Genomic DNA, 20,895 nt, shown 5'->3' with positions numbered 1-20,895 from the left:
AGAAAAGCTGATATAAGGTGGTCCTGGGTTCAAATCTCAATGCCTGTGTGACTTTGGGCAAGTTTCTAAATTTCTCTCAACCTTAGTCCCTCTGAGCATCATGCAGTGGAAATGATCTTTCCTTCACAAGGATGGATAACATTTGAATGAGATAGCATACATTTAGCACTTTCCTCCACCCTACATCCCCTCGGTTGGGGAAACTTGTCTTACACCATTGGTGTACTTACTGGTCCTCACCTCCAAACCCAGCTCCCCTCTTGTATGGATTATCTTTGTAGGGGCCTCCAGCCACCCAGCCAGGAAGCTAGTGGTTGTCGCCTCCCTCCCCTTCCTCCCACTGGTTCCGAATGACTCCCTGCCCCCAATTCTTGTTTGAGTTAGGAGTCAGATGTATCTACTTCGAGATTGCTTGATCTACGCATACTACAAAGTGTGTACTTAACCCACACTGGTGAATGCTCTATAACCTAAAATTTTCTCGAGGGAAGGAATTGTAGTTTTTATCTCTGGAGATGATATCTATGGAACTGAAATAAAATAAAAGAGAAATAGCTCAAAAAAAAAAAATCCCCATTTGCTCTCTCCCTATTCCTGCTTACGCTCAAGATGCTGAGCATCGTGTGTGGCTCTGGTGTCACCGGCCTTGCCCCGCCAAGCCATGCAGGTCTGATCTCCGAGGGGATTTCTGGGAGCCTTGTGGGTCTGTCCCCAGCTCCTACTACCACCTGCAGTGACAGCAGCACTGAGAGAGCACTATGAGCCCCAGGGCATTCAAGTCTTCTGCCTGCGGTCAAATGGTGAGGGGAGAGGCAGAATGGGATGGATCTCAGATCTAGCTGATGCCAGAACTCACTCACCTTCTCACTGTATTTTCTCCTTTAATACATCTGATCAGGGGGCGCCTGGGTGGCTCAGTCGGTTAAGCATCTGACTCTTGGTTTTGGCTCAGGTCGTGATCCCAGGGTCCTGGGATGGAGCCCTGCGCCAGGCTCCCTGCTCAGAGGGGAGTCTGCCTGTCCCTCCACCTCTCCCCCCTGCTTGTGCTCTCTCCCTCTCTTTCAAATAAATAAATAAAATCTTTTAGAAAATACGTCTGATCAGTTACCCATGGTATCCCCCATTTTATACCCTTTTGTTTACTTAAGCTTCCCTCTCCAAGTACTGCTATTGTTTTTGGTTGGTGCCTGCTAGTCCATTTCCACACTGCGGTTTTTAATTTGCCAGAGTTGGGCAGAATTCTCACTCTCTCCTGCGTTAAACTTGATCAGAGGAGCACCAGAGCTCCTTGTGTCTCAATGTCCTATAGAAAGTGTCATAAAATCGTCTTTATAGAAAAGGCTGAAATTCATTAGGTATGCCCTAGTAAGGCATGGGGCAGGGCTGGTATCTGCTCTGATGGGTTGCTTGTCTGTTCTGTTTGGTCAGTGCTTGAACCAAACTGTGTGTAAGTATATTTAATATCCCCTCTGCTTCCAGAGCTACCTCTCCACAGGAATCTGCAGATGAGTGCTCATGGGAGTCTGAAGCCAGAAGTTTAATCAAATCTTGTTGCCTTTCCCCTTGGAAGACCAAGATGGACTTGGATGTATAGTCAAGCCATCAGTACCAGAGTCATTGAGGATAGTTTTTCTCCCAGACGTTTCCTTAGACCTTTAAGCAAACAGGTGTCTGCCGATCCATCTCACTCTGCTAGATATGTCCAGACACGGCTAAACATGAATGGTATGCAGTCTGGGCTCAGTCTGAAGGGTCCAAATCACTTGATTGTAATAGAGGGGAATTGGCATCATGGTTACTTTACATTTCTGGTTAAGTAGTAATAGGGAGAAACTCCTTTTGTATTAAAAATCTTCTATGCTTATGATCTTGTCAGGCTTTGTCATTTAGTTTTTATTTTATATATTTCAAGGTAGGTCACTAGTTGCATACAAATTCATAATTGTTATAGCTTCTTAATGGATTAGCCTTCTCTTATCACGTATATTTATTCCTTTTGCCTTGAATTCCAGTTTTTGTGATAACAATATTGCTAAATAGCTTTCTTATAAAAGACTTCATTCATGTTTTCTTCTAGAATTTTTATTTTTATTTTTTACATTTAAATCTTTGAACCATTGAGAGTTGATTCTGGTCAAGGTCTGAGGTACAGACCCAATTTTATATGTAATATATATTAATGCATACACACATGTATTTTGACTTTTTTTAAAGATTTTATTTATTTATTTGACAGAGAGAGAGAGACAGCGAGAGAGGGAAAACAAGCAGGGGGAGTGGGAGAGGGAGAAGCGGGCTTCCCGCGGAGTAGGGAGCCTGATGTGGGGCTCAATCCCAGGATGCTGGGATCATGACCTGAGCCAAAGGCAGATGCTTAACGACTGAGCCACTCAGGTGCCCCTGTATTTTGCTTTTGAAATATATATATCTGTACACATACATATGTACAGATTGTTATGAAGTCTCTTTCCCTCTCTCTTTTGCTGTTTAATAGTTTTGTGGTTACCATACATACCCTACCTGCCAGGTCTCTAGTCCACACCTGGGTCTTCTGATGGTGGTTAGGGGCACCTGCAACATTAGAGAAATCCAGGGAGCAGATCTGTTTACTTCCGGGTTGCCAGGTTGTGTCTTGGTCTTCCTATTTGGCGAATCCTCAACATCCTAAAAAGCCATAGCCTCAGGCAGCAGGCAGGAAGCAATTCTATTCAGCCTCCATTCACAAAGGTGTGTGGGAGTGTGAAATGACACAGGTAGAAGGTTGCTCGTTGTGATTTGTGAGTAGTAGGGAACTTTGTAAATGGCTTGTCCAGAAAGAGAGGAGGAGGGGCGCCTGGGTGCCTCAGTCGTTAAGCGTCTGCCTTCGGCTCAGGTCATGGTCCCAGGGTCCTGGGATCGAGCCCCGCATCGGGCTCCCTGCTCAGTGGGAAGCCTGCTTCTCCCTCTCCCACTCCCCCTGCTTGTGTTCCCTCTCTCGCTGTGTCTCTCTCTGTCAAATAAATAAATAAAATCTTTTAAAAAAAAAGAAAAGAAAGAGAGGAGGACTGGTTGAGTAAACCACAGTTCACACACACGATGAAGTACACACGGTTATAAAAAAGATGAGTAAAATCTCCATATCCTGACAGGGATGATACAGGTAAGTGAAAAAAAGCAAGGTACGGAACAGTAGAGATGGTATGCTATCTTTTGTGAAAGAGAAGGAGAGAAATAAGAATTTAAATAGTTGTAAGAAGAGATGGATAAGGATAAGCAACAAATCAATATAAATGGTTTCCTAAAGAGAAGGAGAAGTGGGGACTGGGGCAAACATGGGAATTCTCTGTATCACAAAATGCTGTAGTTTTGAATTGTGATTTTTGTAAGATGTATCTGTATAAGATGATTTATGTAAGATAAAATTATAACAAAGCCCCACCAGATGCAAAAGTTATGTGTGTGTGTGTGTGTGTGTGTGTGTGTGTGTGTGTGTGTGTGTGTTCTGGTTCTTCCTCTCTGCGACACTAAAACTCCAGGCACGGCCACAGACTCACTCCTGGTTGGTATTTCTGTGCCCTTCCTGATTCACGGAAATGATAACTGCCTTTGAATGCATTTCTTTTTGGTTTTCAGTTTTTGTATTTTATCTATCATTGCTGGATATCTATAGCAGAGGAGATGCTTGGATGTGTGAACCTTCTATGGCCATGGAGATCTTTTTCTTCTTGTTTTAACCCTTATGATTGAGAATTCCTTTAAAATACTTCTTTTCCTGCCATAGAAAGTCTAGTATACTCAGAATAATTAAATATTTCTTGGATGATGAACCATATTAGAATGGAGTTTTTAAACCATAAGTTTAAATGTAAAAACCATATTTCATAGAATTTAAAATGCCATCGATTGTAAGATACGCCATTATTTTATGTACCATTAAAAAATGCTGCCAGTTAAACTATGATGCAATGTTTTGTTACACATCCTTTGTAAGATGCATCTTGATTTCAAAGATATTAAAATGTGAAAAAATGTGCATCTTAGGGTAGATAAAATACAGAGTTATAAATATAGACTTGAAAGATAAAAAGGTCGAATTAAATGTATACTCATCTCATAGAAAATATGGGTTGGGGCACTTGGGTGGCTCAGTAGTTAAGCGTCTGCCTTCGGCTCAGGTCATGATCCCAGGGTCCTGGCATCGAGCCCCGCATCGGGCTCCCTGCTCCGCGGGAAGCCTGCTTCTCCCTCTCCCACTCCCCCTGCTTGTGTTCCCTCTCTCACTGTGTCTCTCTCTGTCAAATAAATAAATAAAATCTTTAAAAAAATTTTTGGGGGGCCTGGGTGTCTCAGTCGTTAAGCGTCTGCCTTCGGCTCAGGTCATGCATGATCCAGGGGTCCTGGAATCGAGCCCCACATCGGGCTCCGTGCTCCGCAGGGGCCTGCTTCTCCCTCCCCCACTCCCCCTGCTTGTGTTCCCTCTCTCGCTGTGTCTCTCTCTGTCAAATAAATAAATAAAATCTTTAAAAAATTTTTTAAAAATAGACTATGTCCAGCCCCTGAGCTATAACCTTAAGCATAAAAAGATGACAAAAAATAATGAGGACAAGACGGACCACCCCTTGAATAGTTTATACTCTAGTGAGAGAGACAAATGTAACAAACATAGTCTGACATTGGCGGGGAAAGTGGGACGGAAGGTGTAGATTTGGGGGTTGTCTTCAGAGAGTTTCAGAGAACAGCGGAAATTGTGGGGCTAGATAATGACATGAACCAGGCTTGCAGTAATGAGGGGAGGGACAAGGGCAAATCCTTGGAGAGTACCTATATTAGATGCGAAGAAAAAGAGGGTCCAATGAGGAAAACCAAGACATGTTTAGAGAGATAAGAGGAGAAATTGGAGAGCAATTTGTCCCTGAAGCCAGAGTTAGAGAGATGGTTGTAAGAAACAAGGAACAATCACCATTGTCAAATTGCAGAGAGATGGGGCAGGATGAGGAGTGAAGATGTTATCAGATTTGGCAGTTAGGAGGTCATCAGTGACTTCCAATAAAGTAATTTCAGGAAAATGATTGGAGCAGATGTCAGACTATAATGAGTTGATGAGTAAATGCAGGATGAGTTTATCTTGAAAAGCTTTTGAGAAGGGATAGGAAGAGGCAGGAAAAAACAGGAAGGGCAGAAATGGAATCCATGAATGCAGAAAAAAAAATAGGCACCCAAACTCATGGAAACAAAGCAAAGGGCTGAATGTCTAGATGTCGGCTGAATGTCAGGATGGGGAAGCAGATGGTCGCCAAGGCAGAGAGCAAATGTGGGGGCCTAGAGAGGAAAGGCAGAGAGGACAAGGGATCAGGCAATCTTTGGTTCAACTCCTAGCTCTGTCTCTTACTGTATGAATTTGGGCAAGTTACTTAACCTCTGCCCTTCACATATTAAGAAAGAATACCCAGAAAGAAGACAGACACTCCAAAAACACTCCTACAGTAAATATGATACATTTCTCAGAGTTTTTTTTTCTTCTTATGATTTTAATGTAGGCTGATGACATAAGTCCAAAGCATAATTCTAGGAAAGAAGACTACAAGGGGACAAAATGATGTATTTCAAGGGCACAGCTTTCTGACAGTTCAGCTTTTAAGAGTATCTAGTCTAGGGTTGGAATTACAAATGGATTTCATCTTGCATGCCAGTGCTGATGAGATGCCAATGACTGCCCGAAGCCCTGGTTGGGCAGAATTGTGTTTGAGTAAGAGTCTAGGCTCAGCATAAGAAAGGCCTATGGATTAAAGTTGGAAAGAGGCTTGGAAGGAATGGTAGTAAGAGTAGCATCACGAATTTGCTGACCCTGAACCAGAGGGGGAAAATGGGCTATGTATCCATCAGATAGTTTTCCATCAATGATATTGAGCTTTTTGATAAGTATTGACTTGTTAAAAACTTCAGTGTACGTTCTCTGAGGAGTACAAATACTCTACGTTATACATTAAGAGTAGAAACATAAATTGCAGCAGTCAGCTTCGGCCAGTAAGTTTGACATCCTCTTATGAACGTTAATATATGTGATCGGAATATATTCATTCATTTAATAGAAGCCCTCTCCACCTGTTCAAGGTAGAAGACCATGGAGGTATCAGAAGCAAGATCAAAATCTTCCCTGGCAAAACTCCTGGGTATGAAGTAAGACATGGAGGAAATGGAGCTTAAGCTCCTGGTGCTTCATATACAATGGCCATAGATCATTTTATTTTGAGAACTTTTAAAAGTTACTGTTGCTAAGCTTGCTTTACTTCAATGAAGTATCCATAGCACATGCATCTTTAAGCAACGAAGCAGTAAATTTCATATGTGTATATAACCAAAAGCAGCAATACCATGTTTTCAAATGAAACCTTGTCGTAAACTCCAATATAGGTAAAGCAGAGCCTTTCTGGCTAAAGAGGAGGTAGAGGGTTGGTTTTCATCCCACTTTAAGGGGCATGGAAGCCTCTGCTATAAGATCAATTAGTTATGAAACTCACCCCCAGGTCACTAAAGGCATTAATTTGCTCTATTAGAATGATAATCTTTATGAACAGCAAAATGTTGGAGCTGTTCATAAAAAAAATGACAATTTTTAATTTAGTCACCTAGCATAATTACAATCATTAAAACACATCCCCCAGAGCCTGGATTCTTCAGTCTTTAACAAAACTAACATAGCAGCACCAAGACTTAACTTCAGTACAAGGAAGGCGTGCCAGGCCCAGGTCTAGGCTTCTCTTCAGCCTGTGAAGAGGATCGGACTTGCTTCTTGCTCCTCACATGGCCTGATCTCTTGAGAACAACATCACTCTACAGCCCAAAAACCCTGGAGCAATTTCGATCTTGGCATCTATGTTCCAGACAACAGGAGGGGAAAAAATGGAGAAAAGAAGAAGGAACTTGCTTCTTGTAAGAGCTCTTCCAGAGATCCTATCCAGCAATTCCTTAAACTCAGTAGCCAAAATTTAGTCACATGGTCACACCTAGCTGCAGAGGCTTATGTGGTGCACTTAGCAAGATGGACTGACATCTTCCCATTCACACATCACTACTGTTAATAAGGAACATCCAGTAAGAGTAACACTTTGGCAGACTTACTATCATACCCTTGACTACTTCTATACCTTGTGTGTGTATACATATGAATAAAACCCCATGTATAGATTTTTGTTACCACCAGCACAATCAGGATACAGACCAATTCCATTACGCAGAAAGTCCTCTCATGTGCCTATCCCTTATAGTTGCACCTTCTCCCACCATTACCTCCTGGCAACCACTGATCTATTTTCCATCACTGTAGTTTTGTGATTTCAAGAAGGTCGTATAAATGGAATCACAATAGTAGGATTCCTTTGGGACTGCCTTCTTTCACTCAGCATAATGCCTTTGAGATTCACTGAAGTTGTTGTACATGTCAGTAGTTCATTCCTTTTTATTGCTGAATAGTATTCCACAGCATGAACGTACCCCTGTTTGTTTATTCATTCACCTGTGGAAGGACATTTGGATTGTTTCTAGTTTTTGGCGATTGTAATAGAGCTGCCATTTATGTATGTTTTTGTGTGAACATGTTTTTATATATTTTTATTATGATGAGATTACATACAAGGACATTATTTGTTAATATAGTCTCTTCCAACACTGAAATATATGAACCTGCAGGATTTTGCCTGATCCAAAGCCAGCAGCAGACTATCACAGTTAAGAGTAAGCTCCTTACCTGTATATGACTCGCAGCTCTCCTGTTTAATAGTGGTGTGGCTTTAGGCAAGTTACTTCACATCTCTATGCCTCAATTTTCCCCATCCTGAAAAAGTGAAACACCTGGCAGTATCCCCACATTGGTTCCCTGCCCTGTGGACTGAGGGCTATTAGAGTGGGAAAGGCCACGTGGAAGCCACTAGATCTGCCTCCATCGAGGAAAATAATACACCCAAAGCAACACTGCATATTGGAGGGATTGCAGAGATCAGGGCCACCGTCAAAGATCTGGAAGATGCAGGGGTGGTCGTTCCCACCACATCCCCATTTAACTCTCCTATGTGGCTTGTACAGAAGACAGATGGATCTTGGAGAATGACAGTGGATTATTGTCAAGCTGAACTAGGTGGTGATTCCACTTGCAGCTGCTGTACCAGACGTGGTTTCGCTGCTTGAGCAAATTAACACATCCCCTGGAAACCGATATGCAACTCTTGGGCTGGCAAATGCCTTTTTCTCCATCCCTGTCAGTGAGAACCACCAGAAGCAGTTTGCTTTCAGCTGGCAAGGCCAGCATGACACCTTCCCTGTCCCACCTCAGAGGTGTATCAACTTTCCAGCTCTACGTCATAATTTAATTCATAGGAATCTTGATCTCCTTTCCCTTCCACAGGCTATCACACTGATCCATTACACTGATGATATCATGCTGATTGGACCCAGCGAGCAAGAGGTAGTAACCACTTTAGACTTACTGGTAAGACCTTGGTGTGTCAGAAGATGGGAAAAAAATCTGGCACAAATTCAGGGGCCTTCTATCTCAGTGAAATTTTTAGGGGTCCCGTGGTGTGAGCATGTCAACATATCCCTTCTAAGGTAATGGATAAGTTGTTACATCTGGCCTCTCTTACAACCAAAAAAGAGACACAATGCTGAGGGGGCCTCTTTGGATTTTGGAGGCAACATATTCCATTTGGGTGTATTATTCCAAACCATACCCCAAGTGACTCAAAAAGCTGTTGAATAAGAAGACTCTGCAATATGTCCAGAGTGCTGCACAAGCTTCTCTGCCATTTGGGCCATAGGATCCAGCAGATCCAACGGTGCTCAAAGTGTCAGTGGCAGGTAAGGATGCTACTAGGAGTCTGGCAGGTCCCAACAGGTGACTTGCAGCTCAGACTCTTAGGATTTTAGAACAAAGCCTGACATCCTCTATGGATAACTCTTCTCCTTTTGAGAAATAGCTCTTGGCCTGCTACTAGACCTTAGTAAGGACCTAATGCTTAACCATGGGCCATCAAATTACCATGAGACCTGAGCTGCTCATCACCTGACTCATGAGGACGGACGCTACACTCCAAAAGAACGATGTGAGTTTTCTAATTTATACAGACAGAAATCTAGGGACCATGTGTGGGAATGGATATTAAAGGTACAGGATAATGGTGGAAGGAACACAAAGTGACTTCTCAACCTCCAAAACTGTATAAGCGAATTCCTCATAACAAATCTCTTTCATATATACAGTTGCTCCTTGAATAACATGGGTTGGAAGTGTGCAGGTCCACTTATACATGGATTTTTTACCATATACTACTGTGAATGTATTTTTTCTTCCTTATGATTTTAATGGCATTTTCTTTTCTCTAGCTTACTTTATTATAAGAATACAGTAATACAATATATAACATACATATACAAAATGTGTTATTTTATATTTATTTATAATACATATACATATAACATACAAAAAAAAAGTGTTAATCGACTGCTGGACTATTTATGTTATTGGTAAGGCTTCCCCAGTCAATGGTAGTCTGTTACATTTTTGAGGGATTAAAAGCTATACTTGGGCTTTCGCCTGCGTGGGGGGTCAGCAATCCTAAACCCTGCCTTGTTCAAGTATCAACTGCAAAATGAAAATCACATATATATCTCCTACTGGTTTCATTCCTCTGGAGAACCCTAATACAGGCAAGTTATGCAACATCTCTATGTCTCAATTTCCTCATGCTGGAAAACTGGGATAAACACTTTCTACCTCCCAGAGTTGTGAGGATTTAAAAAAAGAATTGATACACGGAGTTTGCTGAGGTCAAAGCAGTGTTTTATACATTTTTGTATTTTTATCACCTAGTAAAGTTTCTGGCAGAATGCAGATGTTCATAAATATTTGTTGAATAAATGACTTTATCAATTTTTAAAATAATCCTAACAAATATAACTGTATTATTCATTATTTTTTATTCAGCAAATATTTATGAATACCTACTATGCCCAGGCATAAATATTTTCATTAAGAGGAAAATGAATCATTGATACAGACTATTTTAAACTATTTTTTTCCTCGCAGAGCTATTCTTCCTTAAATAAAAATTCATTCCATGAAAATTTCTTTTTATGGAAATGAGATAAAGAATGAATAGCACATGCATTAGCTCCAATTACTTTCTGAAAGTCATATTAATTTACTTTTTGAACTAAAGAGCAAAACAAAGATTAAATAGAAGATAGGAATTTAAGTAAAAGTATTCAGGTTCCTTTTCTTAGTGGAGGTAATTTCAAATTCCTTGTCCTCAGAGCAGGGGCAGGTAATTAGCTGTGTTTCAAATAGGTTGATGATTTTGAAACTTCCTCCATGGTAATGCCGGTGAATCTAACTTAGGCTATATTTCCGGATTAAATGTAACATGATTGAAATTTGCATTTCCTTAATGGAGGGTGGTGTGGCTTGAAATAATTAGATTATATGGTAGCCCAATTATTTGGTTTGAACAGTCCTGCACACACCCTAAGGCTTAATTACCATGAATAAATCAATCCCACCCCAAATTCATTGGCTGTCACTGACAATAGCTTCAACTGTACTTGCACAGGGTAAGGAATTCAATGAGGAGGCTAAGACCCGTGATTAAAACTTTAGCCGTTAGAATAACCGCTGACTCTCTTAGAGATCCGTTTTTCTTCAATGTAGAATCTGCAATTCTCAATTTAAACTTTACAGTCATTTCTCTTTTCAAGACAGACTATCTAGGATTGACTTTCTTTTTTATTAAAGAAATATATTTAGGTAAGCTCTACACACGAGGTGGGGTTTGAACTCAGGACGCTGAAACCGGCGTCACATACTCTACCCACTCTGCCACCCAGGCGCCTCCTTTCTTTTTTTCTAACTTTGCTTATGAGATAGGCTTTTCTTTTCACTCTTAAAAAAAAAAAAACTGGAAAAATTTTAGTTTTTTTTTTAAGAATTCGTAAAGTAATTAGAACTGGGTCTTGTTCAGAGAAATTTACCATTAAAGAAACCTTAGAACACGACTGAAATAAAGATATTTACAATAGAAACGCCTACTATTATATTTGCTCTGAGAAACACAGCAAAGTAAAATTCTGGATGAAGCTACTGGTGATTTCGATGTTTTTATTTATTAGGTCATCAGTTTCCAGTCGCTTTTAAGTATGTTCCTAAGCCAAAGGAAGGGGAGCGTGCCTATCCATGGACGAGGGAATCGGCTCTTCGTTTCGATCGGGTGAGCGGCAATCCAGGAGCAAGAAAACCCCAGGGAGGGTAGGGGCGGAAATTAGCAACTTAAACGCCCAGCTCCGGAGAAGGCGGCCGGGTATTAGAAACAAGTAGAGCAGAAGAGATTTGGGGCTAATTAAAACCAGCACAAGACACTCCCCCTCACGTTAGCCGGGCCGGGTCTCCAGCATTTGCAGAGTTGGGGGCGTGGACTAGTTAGGATTCAAATTTAAAGCGGGACGCCCGCGCAGAGCTCAGCAGGTGCCTCCAGCCCTGCTCTTCTCGGCGGGCGTTTCCGCCCCTACCTGCCCACCGGGCCGGAAATTACCTAGCAGGGGAGCTGCCCCTCCTTTGTTGTCAGCGGTTCCACAGCGCGGAAAGCCTTAAAAAGTGCTCAGCGGAGGAGACGCGGGGACTGGTCCGCCCACGAGAACTCTACGCGTTTCCACGCTCTTGGCCGCCGTGTCCCCTGCCCTTCCTTTAAAATGCCACTGTCCACTGGGGGGACGTCGGAGTAAAGCTGGCAGGGCAGTGAGGCGGGAAGAGAGGGAGGATTGTAAGAAGGGGCGAGCACTTAACGTACTACACGGGTTACGCTTCAAGAAGAAGCCCAGGGGAGGTAACGCATGCGCCGCCTGCATTTCAGGCGCGTGGAGAAAGTTGCGCATGTGCAGAGCCGAGAGAAAAAAATGCAGGGAAGGGGTGACTGGCAGGTTGAGGGCGCTTTAGCTACTGAAGAGCCACAGCGGCCAGGAGGCGCGTGCGCAGAGCGCCCGAAGGGGTGGGGCTCCTCCAAGGGGTCGGCCTCGCGCGCCCCCTGGCGCGCGCCCGGGGAGAAGAAGGAGCGGGAGGGGGCGGAGAGGAGGGAGGAGGCACGGAGGGCGGGAGGGGGGAGGGGAGCCGGAGCGAGGGAGGGTTTATCGACCGGGCGATTTTGGTTAAAATATTCAAAATGGCGGACGGAGGAGCAGCGAGTCAAGATGAGAGTTCAGCCGCGGCGGCAGCAGCAGCAGGTAATCATTACAGCATTTTACATATTCATATTCATACTCAACCCCGGCTCCCGCTGCCCCCCCCGCGACTTAGCATAATTTATTAGTACTCAGGATTATTATAATTAACGGCGGGGAGATGGGGGGCCGGGGAGCACGGAGCCCCCGCCGGGCGCCGAGCGGAGGGGGAAAGAGGCTCGGAGCGGCCAGGCGGAGGGGGAAGACAAGGGGTAAAGGGGGCTGCGATCCACCGCCCTCCTCCTGCCCCCGGCCCACCCCGCCGCCGCTGCTCGCCCGCCCGCCCGCCGGCACCGGCCCTCCTCCTCCGCCGGCCGCCGCCGCCTCCTCGCCGCGGTGCCCGAACCCGAGCGGGTCCGCGGCGGGGCCGCGGGGCCGGGGCACAGGGAGAGGACAATAAAGACATTTTACATATTCATAGCCGCCGGGCCGGCGGGGCGCGGGCGGGCGACCCGGCCGGGCGGGCGCGGGGTTGGGGGGGGCGTGGAGGGGGATGGAGGTGGTGGAGAGCACAATGCCGGGGAGGCGGCGGGGCCGGAGCGGACCCCGGCGGCCGGACAGCCAGACGTGCCCCCCCCCGCCCCAGGACAGGGCCCGGGCGGGGGAGGGGGGCGCCCGGGGAGAGCGTCCTGCTGGCGCCCGCGCCCCGCAGCCGCACGGGGGTCGGAGCGGGGCTGAGCCCGGGGGTCACGGCCCCGGGCACCTCGGCCGCGCCCCGCCTGTCCCCCGTGTGGCGGCCTGACCTGAGCCAGGCCTGCGCTCTAGGTGGGTAGGGGTGAGCGGTCGTGGGCGCTGTGAGGTGGCCTCGGGGCGGCGGGGTTGGGGAGCCCGCGCAGGGGTCCGCTTCGCCCCCTCCGGGGCGGACAGGGTTGAAAGGCGGCCCTCGTGGAAAGTTCCCCTCGGAGGGGGATGTCCTCTGGGGCAGCCCCATGTGCTCTGGACCATCGGTCAGCAGTCCCTGTAGGTCCTGGAAAAGACCCCTCTCCCTCGTGGGTCGTACTTTTCTCCGGGGAGTTGGGTTGGAGGTGCCTGGCGTGGTCTGATCTTCCTCGCCGCCCTGCCCCTCCCCGCGCCCCCGCCTCTGCGCGCGACCCGGACGGACGCGGCCGGGGGCCCTCGGGGGCCTCTGGCTCCCAGGCCCTAGAAGCACCCGGAGGCCTCTCAAGAACTAGGGTGTAGAGGGCTGCCCTCTTGCCCCTGCCCCAGAAGCGGCCGGCCTGACAAGTTTATAATATTCTAGATTTCCCTTCTCCTGTTGGGAGTTAGGTAAGGGCGGGGATCCCCCTCCCCGGTTCTGTGGTGGTGGTTTCTTGCTGGGTGCTGGGTCCTCTTTACTCTCTGCTTAGCCGAACCTCTCTCATTTGAATAATGTCTAATTCGGGGAGGTTTATATTATTGAAATGGCCGCCTGGCTTTCCCCGCCTCTCATGTTTAGTAATTCAGACCTTTAATAACAGCCACTCACAGCCCAACGCCGTGTTTATATTTTACATTCGCCCCATGTGCTTTTGTGGTTCGATATGATTCTTTTTTTTTTTTTTCCTTGGCAATCCACGGGGCTCTGAGATCAAACCCAGGCTGTGCTGGGAAGAGCAGGGGGAGAGCTAGGCCTTGGCTCCTCTAGCAGTTGCCTAGGCCTCATTCTCTGCCGCTTGATTTATTTACTAATAACCAAAATGACTTTCCCCCACCAACTTCCATACACATACCCGTCCTCCGCGGGCAAAACAAACCCTCCTGGGGCCTTAACCAGCATTAAAGCAGCTCCTAGCTAAGCTTCAACTCTGTCGTGTTTTGTTTTCCCTTAAAAAGACTTTCTTATAGTTTGCAGTAATATTAGGCCTAAGGAAAAAAATTTTTCTCATTTTCAGAGGCGAATGAAACCTATTTTGATTTAATACAAATAAATCACTTTACTTTAGTGATAGTTCTCCCCTGCCCCTTGGCTTCTACCTCCAAGTTAAACGCTTTCAGGCTTTGTAAAGGTCTGCAGTATTTGTAAAACCAGTAGGTTTTTTTTTTTCTTTCCTAGGAGTTGTAGAGTAAGTGTTTTAGAAATTCCAATTAACAGCACTTTCAGAATGTCTCAGTGCTGCATTTCCTTTTCAGCTTCTTCATTCTGATTTAAAATAGGGCTGATATTAATTTTGTGCTATACCTGTCAAGGTTTGCTTATTTTACCGGTATTGCTCCTAAAGACAGAAAATGGGGTTGTGTTTTCTTTGAGTGTTTGTGTCATGGTTAAATGAGGGAACATAGAAGAATAAACATAGGCATTATGTCTACCCTGATCTTGGAACTTATTCTCCTCCCAGCACACCCACCTCTCTTGAAGTCAGAATTGATTTTATGTTTTATGTAGAATTAGGACAGTTGGTCTATGAAAGTTAGGCTAACTTTTATTATTTAGAAGAAACAGTAATTTTTGTTTTTTGGTCTTTCCCTTGGTAAACTTTTCTTTCCTTTTTATTTTATATAGTTTTAGTGTGTTTTTTAAAAACATAGTGTTGTTTCTCATTGGTGTTTTTTTTTGTTTGTTTTTTACCCCTGCTAGTAAAGTACCAGAGAAGTGTTATTTAGCAGGGATGTGTTAAACCGCTGAAATTAAAAGGCACTTTATGGTCAGTTGCTAGGTACATATTTTGGGAGACATTAGTCTTCAGTTTAATTTGTAACAAAATTGTAGATTTGATGGGCTAACAGCAAGCCAGTTTCACATTACCAGTTCTCATCATTTTTCCTCTTTCACCTCCAGTAGGCAGGCCCTGAATGCAGCAGGAAAAAAATGTGTAGCTTTCATGTGAATGTTCAGGTGAATGACTGCTTTGGAGACCTGAAGCATGAGGTCGAATGGACACAAAGCAGTAATAAGATTTCATGCCTTAAATAGCATATGTTTTTGCACCCGATTCCCAAGATGTGGTCAAACTGATGATGTCATTGGACAGAGGACAAGGTGCAGTTAATTTGATTTATTGTCCTGAGGTGAAGTGTAGCAGTGAAACCTTCTCATAGGGAAACCATTTATCTCGGGACGATTTCCTTTATAGCTGCAATTTAACCACTACCGAGGCTGTAGATATTTTATCCAAGATGATAAAATGTACACTGCATTTTATAAACAAAATTCCACTGTTAGAATTTTTGTAATAGAGAAAAGGATGAGTATTGTTAACTAGCCTTATATTTTGGTTGGCATTCCATGCTATTGTAAAAATTCATTTCCTCAAATTCTCAGAAAAAGATTATGGGTTTTAAATAAGTATAATCATGGAAGGGATCAATATAAATGCTTATTTTAGAGAGGTCCTTTGTGACCTCCCAAACTCAAGTAAGAAGCTGCCAGGCTAAAGAAGGGGAGAGATCATTTGCCTTAGAACCTATTTCAATGAGTAAAGTGAAGTTGAAGAGAATGAAGGCTATATATTCTTTTAGGTTGAAATTATAGTGTTTAAAATAAGGTAGATGCTCATAAGAAAGCATGTGTTTTGCAAACAGTTTTTTAAAAATAAATCGAACTTCTTTTTGGACAGATTTGTGTATTTACTTTGTTTTTGATTAGTGATTTTTAGAATTATGTTGTGAGGTAATGATTCCACCTATGATTTCTGACAGAAGACTCCTTTTAGACATTTTTCATCGTAGTTTTTCCCAGTTTATCTTAAAAGTGCTGATTAAAATGCTCTGGGAATGTTGTAGGATACTGTGCTTTATCCCTAAGTCTTCCAAGCTTGATACAGAATTTTAGATTACTTTTAAGCCTTAGTAAGTTTATAATCTGCCTGTCTCCTTAGGCATCTGTCAGGCGGTTTCTCACAAGTTTTCAGAAGATCCATTGTCACTTCCTTCTTAACTTGCCCCACCTATTAATTATAATGGTACTTTTGAGTTTAGGTCTTGAAAATTCATGTGACAGCTGACCAAATGTTTTTAATATCTGAAAGGACCATTCTGCTGCCAAGCCATCATTGTAAAGTAACTTTTAACATCTTTCCCCAACTAATTTCTAATTCCTTTCATTTTGTCATTGTCAAAAATCCCGGTAGTCAAGGAAAAGCAAACTATTACTCAGGTTTAAATTGTATAGTATTCTGCCATATTTTTAATTTACTATTCTCTGCATCAGTAGGCAGCATAAAGCAGAAGAAATAAATGTGTTTTATTGCTGCCTAGATTGAAGTAATTGTTAATCTGTTATTCATCTGGTCATTGGATTTTGGAATAAGTCTAGGGCTCAGAATGTTAAATTGCTCTTACCAGGCCACCAAAGATGTGTAAAGGAGCCGTGAATATCTTAGGCCAGTGCTTCTAACATGATAGAACTAGAAATTTGAATGTTATCTTTCATATGTATTTTGCATTAAAAATGAAATATTTGAAGTTTCTTGAATCTGAATTATTTGATCTTGGATTTAATTGTGAGTGTCTGTGTGTGTTTAAGTTGTTTTTAAAATCGGTCACTCACTTTCATGAATGTGTTTCCTTTGTATTAGGAAGACTATAATATTATGTAGTGGTGATTGCCTTATTAATGGTTTTTTTTTGTTTTGTTTTTTGTTGAAAATCCACAGCTCTAGTCTTTGCATATAAGTCTTTCAAGCACTATTAAAAATAATTTTCTTTTAAAATAATGGTATATGGCTGTCATTAACTTCCTTTTATACAACAGTATTTGTTCAATTACACAGTTTTTGTGATTACTAAATACTTACTATGAAAGTGCAGTTTTAAGCAGGATGTGTTTTCCCAATGGAAGTGATTATGTTTAGAACTATTTAAATAATTGTTGTTTCCTGAACGGAACAAGTCACAGACAAAACATGCTCCTTTTGGGTCATTTATGTTCTTGTTTCTGTTTGTCTTTTAATGTTAAATGCCTGAGCGAACATGCTTATTACTTATTTCTTCAAGGAAATCCAATGCTAGGTGTTAGAGTCCGGATTTGGTTATTATACTTCTGTCTTACTTGAGTGTCTGTATCCCTTCTGAATGAATTCTTCCGTCCTCCCCCTCCTCTCTCTTTTAGGAAACTCTTTGGGCAGGGATTTTGCTTAATTCTTTTATTGTATTGCTTAAATAAGATAAATATCTTTTTGAGGGGAATCAGAGTTGAAAGAGGTAATGATTACAGATCATAGAGAAAAGCAGTTTCCTTACCCATCTTCTGCTCAACATTTTTGCACATTATTGACATTTTGTGAATAAAGATAATAATTTTGTGGATTTATATTTCTTCTTAGGTTATTTACACTGATGTGTTATCTAATTGTATCCATGGAAAGAGGCAAGCTTAGGATGCTCCTGCTCCGCCATCTTCCCAGCCTCCGTCCTATATTTCTTTTTAGGAATAAATCTGTTTTATTTTGTACTGCAATATTTCTACGTTCTAAACTGGCTGTGAGCCCTTATAACACTCTTTCAGCAGTAATAACAGTGGGACAAAATAGCATGAGTGGAGCCATCGCCTGACTTTCTGATCCATTTACAATATATTTAGAATTTGGAATATGAGAATTATCTTAAGTTTCAGATACTCAGATTTAAAGAAGCTCTTTACATAGTGTGCGTGTGTGTTTTTACTAGAGGGTGTTACTGAGCATTTGATAGGGTTGTCTTGTTTGTGCTCCCTGGCTGATACAGCTTCTTTGTTTTTTGTTTTCCAATTAAGCCAGTACTTAAGTTTTCACTGTTGCCTGGATTTTGCTGACAAGGCTATTAATGAGCAAAAGAAGAATCAGTAAACCTTTAGATTTATCAGATTTTTTTTTTAAGTACGGTCCAGGAAACGATATTCATCCAGAAAAGGATACATAATATTAATTAAAAAAAAAAAAAAGACAATGTGAAAAGCACAAAACTAAGCTCAATAAGAGTATTGGTAGTAGCTTTACTTAGTCTGCAATGCTGAAAGTCATTGCAAGTACAGTTTAATTTGTCACATGATTTATTTCATAATTCTCTGTAACTTTATTAGTTTTTATGTTGGAATCATAACTGTAGTATATAAAGTTAAACCAGTAAAATAAAAATTATGGTAGTTTTTTTTTGGACTAGTCAGCTTTCTCTTTGCAATAGAAGATATAAACAGGAATGGCTGGGAAATGAACATTATGTTTTTTGTTTAATGTGGTCACAAATAATGGAGTTGTGCTGACTGGCTTTGTAACTTATGGACTGAATATACTTTTTTAGAGAAAAGTGAGTTACCTATTTTCTTGTTTTAGTACACTTATTTTAATGGTCTGCTTAATGAAAAAAAGGCTTTTTTTTTGCTGATTCATACTGCAGCAAGACAGTATATTATAATCAATCTTTTAAAAACAGTTATTTAATTGCTTACAAAATATATCTGCTGTGTACCCAGTCTTATGCCAGTTGTCTTTGGGGATAACAAGGGAAATATAAGACTCTGTTGTGGAGGAGTTGGTATGTTTTCTTAGCAGGGAAAATTAAAAAACAGTGTATGTAATTATATATTAAAATATGTAGCAGATAAAAATGTTCAGAGTAGAGATCAGGGTGTGTCCAAATTTGTAGGAACCAAAGCATCCTAGAGCCGTTATGGCTGGAAGGTAGTGTAGATACTATCTATCCTAAAGCCTTTATAGATGAGGAAATGCTCTCACGGTGGTGTAGTGTCTTGCCTTCAGTCTTAACTCTTGAGTTAGGCATCAGAACACAAGACTTCGGACTTTCTAGACTCCTCCTCCCTACACCCCCAATCTCTCCCTCTATACTACATTACTGCCAGTCAGAGAAGACTTTAAGTAGAAGATGAGTCTTAAAGCTGAGCTTAAGAAAGGCAAAAAGAATTTGGAGGAATGGGAAGACAGGGAAGCACATTGCTGGGGAAACGTTCAGGATTGTAGATAAAGAATGAGGCATTTTTTCTATGTGCAGGGAGGCTTTTGGAAGTTTTTTGAAGTAAGGAATCCTGTGATAAAAGTGATATTTTAGGATTAATATGGTGGTGTGCAAGGTGGTTGGAAATAGGAAGCAGAGACCATCCATGGAAACCAGTATATAAAAATTGAGGCATGTGGTTTGTTGACTAATTGCTCTACACACTGTTAGAGATACAAACAGGACAGTTACCTGGCCTCAACAGGCTTTCAGTCTAATAATGATATTATAAAATAGAGAATCCACAATACATATGTTGAGGATGTTGTCCAGTTAATCAAACAGAATAAGGACCTTTAGAAGAAATTCTTGCCAGGTCTTTATATTAGGAACTATTTTATTTCTGACCAATGGTTTTGTTTTTAGTCTTTTGGACACTGGATTGTCTAATTGACTTAGTTTCCTTTTAATCAGCTGCAGCGTTTAGACCGAGTTATTAACCTGAAAGGTGAGATGGGTAATTATGGTATGCGTTTTTCTTAGCCTCCTCATGCCCAGTTCCATTTTGTGTCCTTAACTTTTGTTTTATATTTCTTTTATTGCTTCTGTCTTTAAACTCTTGTTATTTTGTGTTTCATGTAGGCTGCCTTTATGTCCTTTCTGGAGCAAGGCAGGTGTAAATAAAATAAAATTACCATCACCATGACATAATGATAATGTCTGTATTTTTATAGTACTTTAAAGTTTATAGCAGCACTCTCATTTTCATTACCTCAGTTGGTCCTTTCAGGCAAGTATTATTACGCCCATTTTATAGTTGAGTAAAATAAAGCCTAGATTAAGTAACTTTCACAAGGTCATGTGCTCAGTAAGCACAGTGTTTGGGGAACAGCAGGACTTCCAGGTTAGTTGTTCCTTAGGCTGTACAGTGGGGAGTGGTGGAAGGTAGTTTGGGACTGTTCTGGAGTGCTCTGAATACTCAGCTTTGGTGGTGTAGGAGTTTGGATTTCTTCTGCTAGGCAGTAGGAAGCCATTGAATTTTTTTTGTTCTGGACTAGCCATGATAAAAGCCCTTAATTTTAAGTGTTTAGCAGCTAGTTAGAGTCAAGAGGGATGCTAAGGTTTTGAACTTAGATTACCAAGAGCAGTGCCAAATGAACAGAGGTAGGGAGGTTGGAAGAGGGAGCCATTTGGAGAATAGGCAATGAATTCAATTTTGGAAATGTCATTTGAGACATGATTGGGTGGATATTATTAGGTTACAAATTCATTGTGAAGATCAGAACAGTTTTACTGAACTAAATGTGTAATAAACATACAAATACTAGGATTGAGATTTGTGCTCATGCCACTATGTGTGTGGACTGAGCACTGAGTCTGAGCATTGTAAATCTAGACCTCTCATTTTGACTTTGCCACTGACTTCTGTGGTTGTTTCTCTCAACAATAAGATGGTGATAATACCAGTGTTAGAGCGATGCTGTGGGGAGTAACAAATTGATAGCAGAAGCATTTTTAAAGTACTGTAAGAGTTTTTCTTACAGGAGCACAAGAGTAAAATCAGTGATTTTATTACTTGTGTTGCTGTAGAGAAGGAGAAGCTTTAGCTTTAGATTGATTCTGTGGGGCACCTTACTGCAGGTTGTACGCTTCCTTGTGCAGCCAACACCCTGGGAGAGGGAATACACTCCCCTGCTACTCTTCTGAAAGTTTGGAGGTGGAGGTGTTGCATTGTAGCAAACATAAACTTCGGTTATCTAGCCCCCATCCCTGCCTATGCATTCTTATCTTATGCTACTTCCTTACAGAGCATGA

At 42.1% G+C, this 20,895-nt stretch overlaps 1 protein-coding gene across 1 annotated transcript in view; it reads left to right on the top strand.

The window, feature by feature from the left end:
* Positions 1-12,119: 12,119 nt before the first annotated feature.
* POU2F1 (POU class 2 homeobox 1) overlaps positions 12,120-20,895 on the top strand; it is a 164,922-nt gene continuing 156,146 nt past the window's right edge. Inside the window, exon 1 of the mRNA XM_028111971.2 lies at positions 12,120-12,240. Coding sequence (XP_027967772.1) covers positions 12,180-12,240 — 61 coding nt within the window. The 5' untranslated portion in view covers positions 12,120-12,179. The remainder of the gene's footprint in view (positions 12,241-20,895) is intronic.

This window comes from Eumetopias jubatus, unplaced genomic scaffold (genome assembly GCF_037043125.1).
Source record: "Eumetopias jubatus isolate StellerSeaLion01/CBP00866 unplaced genomic scaffold, mEumJub1_p1.0 scaffold_12, whole genome shotgun sequence".
In the NCBI taxonomy this organism is placed as follows: domain Eukaryota; kingdom Metazoa; phylum Chordata; class Mammalia; order Carnivora; family Otariidae; genus Eumetopias; species Eumetopias jubatus.
This window is presented reverse-complemented; position numbering and strand designations above follow the sequence as displayed.